At 38.2% G+C, this 13,592-nt stretch overlaps 1 protein-coding gene across 1 annotated transcript in view; it reads right to left on the minus strand.

The window, feature by feature from the left end:
- Positions 1 to 1,986: 1,986 nt before the first annotated feature.
- LOC124171939 (espin) overlaps positions 1,987 to 13,592 on the minus strand; it is a 445,604-nt gene continuing 433,998 nt past the window's right edge. The window contains exons 11-14 of the mRNA XM_046551385.1: positions 11,143 to 11,658; positions 10,196 to 10,398; positions 9,238 to 9,476; positions 1,987 to 2,983 (exon numbers count right to left, since the gene is read on the minus strand). Of these exons, the coding sequence (XP_046407341.1) occupies positions 2,713 to 2,983; positions 9,238 to 9,476; positions 10,196 to 10,398; positions 11,143 to 11,658 (1,229 nt within the window). The 3' untranslated portion in view covers positions 1,987 to 2,712. The remainder of the gene's footprint in view (positions 2,984 to 9,237; positions 9,477 to 10,195; positions 10,399 to 11,142; positions 11,659 to 13,592) is intronic.

Raw genomic sequence — 13,592 nt, forward strand, 5'->3', positions numbered from 1 at the left:
GGTTTATTTCACAAGTTTGCGCTTAAATTTTGGGAGGGTTCGCATTCGAAGTGATTGTATTTATTTTTCATTTTTTAAAGAATATTTCTTAACATAAACATAATTGCTAACTCAATAAATAATCAATGCCGATTTTTTTAAACAACAAAATTTATTAAAAATGACTATCTACGTTAACACATTCATTTCCCTCCTGAGAACATTCGCTATTCAGTGATAGAAAATAAGCATATGAAGCGGCAGAGGTTGTAACTTCGGGTCCTTTCGGCTGATTACTGTCCAATCTCAGTTGAGAAACAAATCCTACTCATATTAATTAAAATTCTCACTAGATAACGAAATACATTCGTAGTTAAATCATTTTGATAGCCCTAGAGAAAGAAAAATAATCGTATTTCGATCAATAATATGGCAATACAAGCGGATCCATAACCAACTAATTGGCTACACGGGCTAAAAGCACAATTAAAAACACTAAATTATCATATTAACTTACCATTGGTAAATCAGATTAGCATAGTAGCTGTCAGGTCCAAAACAAAATTAATAAAAAATCTTTAAGGAAACTTTCAAAAAATTTGCAAAATTCACAGAAACTAAACAGCAGCCACTATGCAAACGAAAACAAGCTCGATCTGCTGGTAATGGTGGCCACTTCAATTAGTTAATAATGTTGTAGCTTGAAAGTAGCAACTACTTGGTGATTTTAAAGGGGTCGTCTTGACCTGCCCAGTCGATTTTGCCCCTCTCTCCCCTATGTAATCTACCAGAAACATTGAGCAAATGATTGAGCTAACAGAATATTAGGGTTGCCCTAAAGTTTTCCGACTTGATGTGCATTATATACATATATTTCTTTAAAATATTTCATTATTATCGTGGTATTAATGTTATTTTGAAGTCTTACAATTAGAAATATTTCACTGTTGACAGCCGGCAATAATTACTACCATGAAGTCTAAAAGAGAATTGGTTATGCTCAAAATTTATATAAATAACAGTTAGATGTATGTAAAAGTTGAAGATGATTGTAAGATGAGTATTTAAAAACTTATCTGGCATTGAATGCGAGAATAACATCAGATGGTGAGTTGAGACATCAACTCAGCATCTGATGAGTCAACCTAATGAAGTGGGCAGGCAGGCTGGTCGCCATGGTTCCCTCTCAGCCTATTCTTATAAATATTAATTATAGCTTATCCTAAAAGTGAACAACAGATATTTTCTTGCTCACGGATTACCAAGTAAAGGTATAGGACAGAATTTGCTCTAAATTAATGTAGCACGCTGCACAAACCTTATGATAACACACTAATCTTTCATTTTTGTACTCTAAACGCCGAATGAGCAATATTTTCTACCTGAATGACCCTAACTGTTTACCAGAAACAGACATGTTGAACTGTTCTTTTTACTCAACAGGGTCAAAGTAAACGAAATGTAAATGATTTCCTCTTACTATTCTATTTCCTCTCCTAGAGGTCTACAAATCGACTACCTATATGATTTCCCCATTCCACCTTGATCCTGCAGAGAACCCTCCTCCTCATAGCTCCCATCAGTGCTTTTATTCACAGCTATAGCTATTTAGCTCTTATACTATATTTTCAATTTTTTTCACCTGTTTAACTACACTGTTAAATGAAACCCATTATAATCAGTGAACTGCATTACAGTGCTACATTCAATCTGTATTTCTACATTAAGGTTAGCAAAATATGTTTTTAAATTATTGCATTTACATGTAGTTGACTGTCAAAATAGGCCATGATGGGTTAGGAAGGAACAAAGAATATACATCCTCACTTAGCAAGTGAAAGGTCAGATATCCCACCGAGTTCTGTTCTCAAGTGAAAGAAAGGTTATCTAACAGCAAAAGCAACCTTAAGAAACCTTTTGGCCGACCACATTAGCCACAGAAATGGAGATTTTTCCAGAGCAAAGTATTTTTGCAGAGGGCAAAGGGGAAAGGAAAAAACTGCCTAATAAAGAATTTTTAATAGAGTATTTATTCATGACAATGATATAAGCTGTGACAATCACTAAGCCTACAAAATTGATGGGTCACATGATTAATATAAAATGAAACTTAATATTAATGGCATGTAAAAGTATCTGCATCATAACAATACCCTAATTAGTGCATGTATCACATGTTCCTCTTTTCAGCAATAAACTTCAAGTCAATTGAAACTTGCATTTCTCATCTTAAAGATAAGGAAACCGTGGTTATCAAGTACTCAAGTGATATCTCACAAAACATATACATAAATGCAGAGTAGCCAAATAGGTACATGGAAATTTTTAGAGCATGCAGTGAATTTTTAAAAACTTGATGAATCTGTCATAAGAGAAGAATGAGATTTTATAGCCAGCCCAAAATAATAAATGCCTAGACAAATTCATGCATGCATATGTTGAGAGATATTTTGTATTCATACTCATCAAGATTACACAGTAATACTAGTGCAGACTTAAATGCAACAAACATACCTCCATATACAGTTAAATGTTCTATTTATAAACTCACGATGCATACTTCATACATTTATTAATAAAATGACTCATTCACAAGTAGATATACAAACAAGGTAACAGGACGTATGTAGTTTTTAGGTTTATGAAAGAATGCATATTCAACATTTATTTACTTTTCTCCCCCTATGCAGACAAACAAAAAATTCAAAACATAATTCAGTATCATTTTCCTGATCACTCAAGCAGATTAAGCTTGCTGTTTGTTTTCCTTAATTGTGCCCTCCAAGGAATAATTTGTGGACTGTCATCTTCATTAGAGATCTCCTTGCCTCCTTTTTCATGGTTCTCACTGCTAGCTTCAATTCTTCCTTGCTCGTGTGTCTTTGTCACCTCTGGCCTGTCATTCTCTTTGTTATTCTCTCCATTGGTGTTGGCTATGCTGGTACTCTTGCCTGACTCGGTTTGAGCTTCACCACCCACAGGTCTGCCATTGGCATTGATGGGCCTGAAAAGATTCCCCAAATAAATAGGGATTTCTTGCAGATCCGATCAACATTTCATGTTGTAATGAAGATTATAGTTGGTCCATGAAAGAACTGAGAATGCACAGCTGAGCACCAATTATCCATTGTTCATGATCACTTGTTGGTCAATCAGTTCCTAAGCAAGTTCCTCCACCCATACCTAGCCTTCTCTATCCTCCTATTTGTCTCTTCAAAAAACAATAAGTACTTCAATGAATTGGTGCTAAAGATGAAGATTAACATAACATGGAAACAAGGACAAAAATTTTAGGATAATGATCACAAATACATTCTCATTTTTGATTGTCCATTTCAGCTTCCCTCTTCATTACTATGGATAATCGGTACTCTACTTCATATTTATAAATTTGTAAGTCATACATTATTTATATCTCATCATGAGAGCTGGATAAAAACATTTCATCTACACACCATTCAGAGTCATTTTTTAAGAAAACAATCTCCACAGATAGAATTATTTTCATCAATTGTGGCTTCTATTAATGGTAGCTAACCTGACAAATAACAAATACATATTGAGAAACATCCCGAGTACCCTTTCGCTAGCATGTATAATATTATGCTACAAGATATTATTCTCATTGTAGCTTTGTTTTTTTAGCTAAGTACTACCCACATATCGATTGAAAGACTACAAACAGCTGTTCATAGGCAAAGATCCTACTTGTTAAGTAAATTCTGAGAGTGAGGCAGAATGTATTAACATTTTATTGGAGCAATTGGTATCACAAAGGACAGGTAGGCAGCTGCCCCCACAATGCAAATACTACCAACATATTTTATTTACGCAATAGGGCCCACACAGAATGGCACGCATCACATCGGGGGTTCTAATATCAATTTTTAGATGATTCCATGGTAGCAATTGCCATGGTACAGTACACACAGTGTCACAGCGAGGGGGGTTTTGGGGGTTAAAACCCCCCCAGAGCTCAGAGAAATTTTTAAGTTTAATCCATTTTACTTATTTGGATCAGTATTATTTATAGAATAGTATTAGGATTAATCAAATATCCCTCAGAAGGCCGTAGAACTCGCCATTTTCAACCATTTATCTTACAATTTTTTCTAAAGGATCCTACTTACCCCGGTGGGTATGCAACACCCCCACACCCCAAAGTATTAGTTGCATCTACAACCCCCCTAGCCATAATTCTTCACTGCGCTCCTGAGTACACATACACTTGATTTTCAATATTAATACACTCTGAATGAATGATTGTAAGATGAATTCCATTGTATGCTGAATCAGAATTATTTATGGACTAGGAATCAGTATGAAGAGAATCAGAGCGGATCCATTCAGTGTATGTGGCAGAGCCAATGCATATGAAGGATCATGAATAATAAAACCATAAAAAATATAATTGCACATAGTAATAATTGGAAAAATCTTTAATTTTAAGAAGTTCGTACAAGAGAAGCTGAGATGGTTTTTCGAATCCATCATAAGTTGAACTCTTTGTACAGTGGGGTTATATCTTAGTCTTTCAAATATCTTTGAGACAGAGTTTGGGTTTTGGTGTTTCAACTTGTTGGTATTGACTGAAAGCAAAGGTTATTTTTTATCTTACTTAATATGTACATCCTTTCCTTCAGTAGCACACTAGACATGGGCAGGAAGAAGGTTTACAGGAAACTGAAGTTTCCTAATGATTCACAACCCAGCTAGCACACATTTGAACTTATCCTTGGAGAAATCAGATATTGTGGGGATAAGCTTATCTTCCACATTTATTATCCCTTTTTTTCCACAATTTCAAGCATTTGGGGAGGGGTTGTCACAGTGCCATATTGCCAAAATTGGCTGCATAGCGACGCTGTCCTTCATTACCGTTAACACCATTAGTGGCTTCATTTTCACATTTGTGTTGTTGTGCATAGTGGTGTTTGTGAGTATAAACAATACATCTATGCAGTAATAGTTTAAGTGATAATCCGACCTAAGCGTCGTTCTTGTGTCCCTTGGTTCGATGTGGGCTACGCCGGTACGCACAGGTGTATTAAGATTTTTGGCGAATAAAGCAAAACAATCCGGATTGTCATGGATATTAACGAAGGAATCATAGACAGTGCTGCGATTTTTAACGAATGCGAGGTATTAGTGATTGCAAATGTCAATTTCTAAGGTACCTATCGGTAATGGATTACAAATTTGTGCTTTTAAAAACCATATGTAAGGTACTTCACCAGTCTCTGCTATAAATGTGATAAGGCTAGAATGGACTTCAACAGTAAGATTTATGGTTTACCGATGAAGGTATGAAGATTGCTCCGTGTTCTAGTGCAATGTTTATCGTTTGAAGATGAATTATTCATTAAATATATCGTATTTAGAGCAATCGTTTTATTTTCGACCTTCGCTTCTATTGGATTTTTTGGTATGTACCTAAACTTGCGTGAATGTGTAACATAGTGTAAAAAACCTTATTGTGAAGACTAATGCGGTGTTGACTTTCGATGGTGGGAGATTCAGTGCATTATATTTCATCGTTTATGTTATTATATTGCAGTATCCCATATAGCATCAAATATCTCAGAGGCATCTCATGAGACATGATCTTATATGCATAGAGACCTCTCTGAGTGGTCATATATGCCTCGTGAGATGTCTCTGGTATATTTGATGCTATATGGGATACTGAAATATAATAAAATGCAGTGACAAAATATAATGCATTGAATCTTTCCTCATCGAAAGCCAATTTATGTATTTACATTATTTTCACGTAATTCTCATGAATCTCGTGTGGTAGCACAGCGATTGTACACGAAACAGCCGCCACCTACCGGCAATTACGGCGTAAGGATAGGTGTATCTCCAACTATGCGGACATTCATCTCCAATTTATCCCCAAATACGGCGTGGATTCTTCATACTTTATCTCTGCATCCAGATAGGTTTCGTCACGGCATATATGTATAATATCCTCGTATATAGAGATAAGGCAAAATCTGTGCTAGCTGGGAATGCTCTCTCATTGGAAGTATTGGTCTTACTTTATCACAAGAGGTAGAGTTTCTGTCTCCATTGGTAATGAAGATACATTACTTAAGAAGTTGAATTGAAATAACAAGAAGCTAATATGTACTCTTGGAGAAAAAAAAAGTATTCCTACATTTTTGCTTAGCTTATTTAATATGCACTTATGACCCAATTTCTGGATTTCCTCTGGAAAGACATCTTCATGTCAATGAGTCATATTATTTTTCAAGGCATTTACAGCAGCAGAAGATTACGGTCATTACTAAGGTTACTACTTTCTGCAGTACCTAGGTGGAATGCAATATCTCTTAGCGGCAAAGAGTCTGAAATTTTATTCTTCAATTATCTTCAAGCAATGTTTGTTGAATTATTGAAATAAAAACTTGCATCAGAAAGACAGCCAACTGGTTTCCATCTTTCCTATAGTAACAGTAATTACAGGGGAGGGGTAGTACCACCCCCTTAAGCCAACACTGATATTCAGGCCATTTTCCAAGACCATTTTCAGTATGTGGACCTGCTTCCTATTATCATGTACTAATTTTCAAAGTCAAGGATACTATTCAAGAAAGATAATTCAAAAACAACAAAATGTCAGAGCTTATGAGGCAATGTTTCAAGAAAACTAAATGCTCATATGTTTACAGTGTCATCATATTCATAAATATTAGAGATAATGAAAGCATTATCAAAACAGGAGACTTTGAAAAATATACTCCCATTACTTTGCTCACATTTAGAATGCTGTGCATCAATATACCTTTGCTACAGCAACCCAAGATTTTCTCGGAGCAAGACAGGAAGCAGCATGATGGCATTTCCCATGACATCACCACTAAACACTTGGCACTAGGGAGTGAGTGGGAGTGAATAATGAACTACTTGGGAGCACTCCAAAGCAATGAGACATTTATTGAACCAAACCCTAGGTAGCCTGGATGATAACTTCCCTCCAATCGGTTCAGGAATTTAATAGTTCAACTTTGGCTACCTTCATTGTTTTAAATCATATTATCATGATTTTTCCGGAATTTTTTGAAAACCTTTATTCAAGAGGTAGAATGATTTTATCAAGTATGATATGGACGTAAAACTTGCAGCATATGGAATTTATTGGTGTCAATAGCTTTCGGGAGCAGCTGCGTACATACTGCCCTTTGTCACGCAAGTTTTAGCGGTCATTGCAGGTCACATCATCATCATCGTTGACCATTGTTCATCATCATCATCATTGTTGTCGATGCAATCTGCTTTGGCCGCAAAAGCTTGCATGACAAAGTGTAATGCAGCTGCTGCTGAAACCCATTGATACCAATGTATCTCGTTGCAAAAGTCTACGTTTGAAAATATGGTATTTACGCACCACGATAGATGTTCAAGTTTGAGTGTTGCTTGCCCAGGAACAAATGACATTTTAATCAGCTATTTCAGGCGATGATCACCCAATTACATGTGGCTGTGATTTCTACAAATCCATTCTTAGACATTCAAGGTAATAGCTAGTAATCTTGCACACCCCAAATTAGGCACCATTCGGACTAGGTTGATGCTAGATTTGGGATCCAACTGGATTTTGGGTTTTGTGGTAGTAATATGGAGCTAAATTATACTGGTTACTGGTTGTATGCAATGTTATTTTGCGGGGAAATCTGATAAGTTTCAGTAAAATGAAATGAAATTTAAATAAAATGCTTAATTTATGACCAATAAGAAAATAATTGTTTGAAAATTCAAAATACCGTTAAACCATTTAGTAAGGCATGCACTGCTAATCTTTTAATTTTAACATCCTCTACTGATTTTAACATTCTTAAAACTTATCACATAAAGCTCCTAATATCACAATGCCTAAGAAAATCTCGAGGTCAGAGCCTCGCTATTAGGTAGTATCACAAAACAGTCATGATTTAAGTGTTGTAAATGTAAGTAAAATATAAATTAAACACACATAACGTGTATATATGAATTAATCACAGAATATCAAACAATAAATGTGATTAATAGAGAAATAAATAAAACATTTTCTATATATTTAAAGTCCCATGCAATATATATACGCTCTGTTTAATATAATTCAATGAGCTGACTGCTATGTACGTCATCATCTCCATTGCCATTGTGTCTCACTGATCCATCTCTTCAAATATCTATTGATACATTGGGAGCAACTGATAAACGAAGATTCTTGCTGGTGGATAGAGGGTTTTTGTGCATGGGCCTCATCAAAGCAAACAGATTCTCCCCACTTGTATAGGTCCATCTTCTACTTCCCATCTCCCCTACGCAACCCTAGCACCTTGGTAGGGATGCAGCGACGCAATAAGCTATGCATGTCTGCATCTTCAATTATTTAGCAGAGATAATTGTGGCACAGTACTTTCTTACAATTCTGTGATCATTTTCTCTACTCTAAGTAATAGAGTTAACATTTTTCAGAAGCCTAGTATAATGTGGCTGAACATGATATTCAAGATTGGTCATTGAATGCGTGCGTTGTGGGTGGCCTATTTCCAGGGTCTACTTTTTCATCGTATTTCACCTGCTTGGATAAAACTTCTTTGAATAAAACAATCTATTAAGACTTCATTATTAGCCTATAGTCAAAATGCCATTCTCTGTGGGCTTCAAAACTCTTTCTTTGGGCAGGGAAGAAGGCCTTTGCTTTATACTTGGAGTGGTTGTTATTCTTTGCAGGAGGTAAGTGGGAAAGCCAAACTGAAAATTGGAGACTAAGAAAATTTTTGGCTCCTAGCTAGTAATATTTTTAATATGGTGACTTGATTATAGCATTTCTTAAAGCCATAAACATAAAGAATATTATAGTCCCTTACTCTTAATTTTTCTCAGTAGAAACAATCTGGCCTCACTTAGCTTCACTTAAACTTGGGTATTCAGACTTCATTATGTATTAGCCTATACAATAGTCCTTAGAAAGACATTAGACTTGGTAACTAATAACTCCATGCTGAAGACTAAAAAAAGTGGCATCAAAGTAGCCTCAGCTAAATGAGAATTGCTGTGTCGCACTGAAATATTATTGGGTGTATATGCGATACAATGAGTGAATGGAGAAATTGGGATTTGGAGGTAAGAGAGTCTAACAATATGAATATGCCAACATAAAAAAAGAAGTACAGCATTTTAGATAGTGGTTCTCCACTCCTCCTGCCAGTACCAGCTTTTCACTTGTTCAGAGATGATGATTCGTGAAAGATATCATGGCCTTACTTCTTAGTAGATGTAACTGTCTTCGACAAAGTGGCCGAAGTATCTGATCCACCAATTCCGCCTTGCTTGGAGGCAAGCAGATGTCTTTTCCAAACTGGGATTGATTGGAGCCTTCTCTCCTCAGCTGCCCTTTGAACTTCCTCCGCTGCTTCTCTACGAGCCTTTTCGGCTGCCTTCCGAGCCATCATCTGACGCTTCCACTGTGGTATGATGTTTCCAGCTGCATCTTGCTCTGGTATCTGGATAACAGAACCATGGATGTGAGAAGGGTAATCAGTAAAAATAGGTAAAATTCAAATGTATATATTTTGCCACTCAAAACGGGGTCAGGTGGTCTATTTACTATGTGCTCAGTATAGGGCTTTTCTATTTTTGAAACTTTTAGCATTACCACAAATATTTATTAAAATGAATAAAATTTCCCTTGATTTTTTAATGAAAATTGAAATTTATTGATGGGATGTAAGAAAGAGCATTATCACCCATGAACCAATTTTATTACCAAAGATGTGTAATAAAAGCTATACTTTTTTTAGTATTTTCAATCACTCTTTTAACAGCATGAAATTAACAATACTTCAAACTTTTGTGCACTTATCATGTTCTGAGCAAAGGTAGAGAGGGAAAATTACCAACACTATCATATTTAACTGATATAACTAGGAAACATCTTTTATATTAATAATTTTGTCATTAAAAAAAACCATTTATATGATTTTGAGGATATTTCAACATGGCCAACAGTATTTTCATGTTTTTCAGTCTCCTGGTCCCACCTTTGTCAATTCAGGAGAGATGAAATGATAGTTCCCCAATAAGTTTGATTGTAACAAATGAAAGTGAAATGAGAAATACAAATTTATCTTAGTTATTAATTCATCAAAGCCAAAATAAAAAAAAATCACAGCATACAAAATTGTGGTAAAAAAATTGGTAACCATTTCTTGCTTCTACATACTTTTTGCACAAAGCTGTCTGCTGTGAGTTGCTTTGAAATCTCGACAAAGAGCTCTTTCTCCTGCAGCTCCTCTTCTTTAGCCTTCTCAACTTTCAACTTTTTAATCCCAGTTATGTCTCGTGACATCTTCAGTTCAGCAATTAGGTTCTCTTTTTGGGACTGGAATGCTTGAGTTGCAGCACTTCCAGGGGATGCTGAATTATCTGAAATTATTCCCATCGATATTTATTCATTAATAATTCTTTACAATGCAACTCTGCCAAAACCTGGAGATCTCAAATGGCCTCCATAGTAAGAAGAGTGACAGGAGACAAAGAAAAAAGTCATATCTGAAGGAAGATGAATATCAAATTTTCATCTTGCATCCTTTTAGCATTATTTCAAATATTTTTAATCTACAGTAAAGAGAGTAGTAAAACATATCTCCCACGGCAAAGTAATGATCTTTAAAAGACCTACAATTTCTCAAATTATATGGAGAACAGTTTAAAAGAAAGCCAATTATTGGCCATGATGGAAGTTAAATTTGAGGGCCTTCATGTTATTTAATTTATTTAGTAAAATCCTAAGTTTATTTAAGGATGGACAGCATGAGGATGAAAAGATTAAGGCGTATCACAGGAAAAGATTTGATTCATCTTACTTTCGTTCATTATGCTTAGCACTGCCTCCGATTCTCACCGACAAAAATAATTTCCAGAGCAAAGTTGCCAAACTAAATGAATCCTTGACCCACTTATTAGCACGTATGTACCCAAAAGATGAATGAAAGTAAGACAGCAGCAAGCAAGAAAAAAATGGAGCACATCAGTAACCTGAATAAAATCCTCTCTGTGACGAACCGTCGCTTTTATCCTCATGGTCTGTGGAAGACGTAGCACCATGTTCGGAACCCGCCGGAAACAATAGAGAGCAAATGCCAGGAACACACAAAAACACACACTCACTCAACGCTTTCAGAGAGCCGGCCGTGGATGACACAGCAGGTGCGGACAGGGTCTTGGTGACCCTCTCTGTGCGGCGCAGTTGCACACTATTTAGGTCGTGGATGCTAATGGTAGCCAGGGGCTGCTGGTACTTCGGCTTGCTGCCGCCAGGTAGGGGGCTGGCGGGCCGCTCGGCGCCAGGCAGCGGCGGCGGAGCGGGCCCCGCTTCGGGCGTGGCCGCCGCTTCGCTGGTGGCCGCGTCCCCGCGCGCCATCGAGCCTGACTGTCCGACCTTGCCGATGCTGCGCAGGTACTCGGACGGCTTGATGAGCGCGTTCTCGCCGACGGGGAACTGCGGCGGAATGAAGAGCACGAGGTGCCGGTGGACCGGCTGGGGGGCGCGCTGAGCGGCGCCATCCGCCGCGGCGAACTCCGTGTTGGCGGCGGGTGAGGGGGCGGCGGTCGGGCCCCCGGGGGGCAGCGGCGGCGGCGGCGGTGGAGGGTGCGAGGGTGGCGGAGACTTGTTGCGGCCGTGGCCTGCGGGGGAGAAGCACGCAATGAGCAAGAGCAGCGGGCGAGCCGAGGCGCCGAGCGATCACGCTCGGCCGCGGGTGCGGAACGACTTGCGCATTTGGGTCGGAGAGAGCCACCTTGAATTACTCACCCAGCGACACCCTTTTCTCGACTCGCCGGTTTCCCTAAGAGTTCACGAGGCGTCTTAATTAGACGCTGATCGCTGCAGATGCGAGGGATGCGCCGGCGGGCGAGAAAGATTGTTCAGGCGGCCGAGTCGCTGCCTCAATTGGATTCTGGAAAAGTCCCGCGACTCCCTTTCGTTGAAACCCATGCCGAATGCAGTCCAAACCAGTCATAATACGCAGGTACAGCAGCAATTTTTAAGAAATCATCTTCACGCGATACCCGAATCCGCGCGAATTTCGTGTTAGTGAGAGTTGCTATTTTTATAGCGTTCATCGATTATTTTTATGTCCATAGGACTTAAAACTCCGCGTACACTGTATAAACACACCATTTTGCATTTTTACTACGAGTAGATGGGAATGATATAGCAGCGAATATAATGCTCGATGAAGCAATCATTTTTCAGCCCATGTCTTATCGAACTATCTCAATAACAGCTGCATCTAGGCAATGAGTGCACATAAGGAATCGAATCATATGGACGACTCCACATCGGGGTTGAATGCCCTCGTGAGCACCATGGAGACCAACTCACGTACTTTTGATGAGTTTTCTTATCGCCTGGTAGAATATACAATGGTCAAGGTTTTCCATAACTCCCTTTCACAAAACTGCCTTCATGCATTAGGCAAATTAACCATCTTGATTGTATTATTAAACCCAGGGACGAGGATACTGAGTTAAAATAAGTGATGGAGTCGTGAAACTTAACGACATATGATGATTAGCGTTCCTGCCACTGTTGATCGAGTGAATAAAATAGATTTGGGCTAAGATTACTTTTTTATCATTCCAAATACCACGCGTCCGAAATGTCATTATCGCTTGTGATTGACGGTTTCAAGAAATGAAATTCCAGCAATCAAATCATGATTTGGTTCTTAAGGCAACGCCAAACAGCTTTCGGAGTTTACAAACATATATTCCATGCTCAAAGCCATGCAATGCCTTTAGCCATGCTCGAAGAGCTCATGGGTTTAACGACTCTAATCTGGTTGAAATAGTTCATATCGCATGTCGAGACTCATACACTCCACTCATCTAGCTATTGTTATGTTCCGGTACGCCTACCGACGGGACATATTTTGCGAGACGAGCCAGCAAAGCGGTTTTTACTCCTCAGTAAATATGACCAACTCCCATGATCTTTGTAATGAGCTTGTTCACCATAACAGAACTTGGTACTTAGCTGCAGTAACGGATACAGAAAAAATTCAAGGGGGGACGCAAAAGATATTTTGTGCTACCTTTACTTTTATCGTAATTAAAATAATCAAGTTACATGCATAGTCTAAGATAGTCTTATTTAAACTGGTCGTACGCATGCACAAGACATTGCTATCCTATGATATAAAAAAGTTAAAATTGTGGTTCTGCAAAGTTCGGCATTGCGGGCAGCCCCGCAAGGGGGGCGCGCGCCCCTTGTGCCCCCATATGTATCCGCCACTGCTTAGCTGCGCGGTTCCCTTATGTTTGCTCGAAAACTTATATCGTTAATTGCCGTAAAAGGAGTTAAAGCGTAAAATAAGTCACGTAGGTAACGAAAAGACATTGCATGAATCCCTCACAGCCAGCGGTAAGCAAAGAGTTGCATGAAATCGCAATAAACTTTTAATTATTTGATAAGTAAACTTTGAGTTTGATAGCTAGTCAAGAATTGCGTCTCCTGACTACTTTTAATCGATCACCAAATATCTGCGACACGCGAATGCAGCTTAACGTCACATGGAAGACAAAGTGGGATTGTCTCCGCCACACTAACCATACCG

The sequence above is a fragment of the Ischnura elegans genome, chromosome X, assembly GCF_921293095.1.
Source record: "Ischnura elegans chromosome X, ioIscEleg1.1, whole genome shotgun sequence".
Lineage (NCBI taxonomy): Eukaryota > Metazoa > Arthropoda > Insecta > Odonata > Coenagrionidae > Ischnura > Ischnura elegans.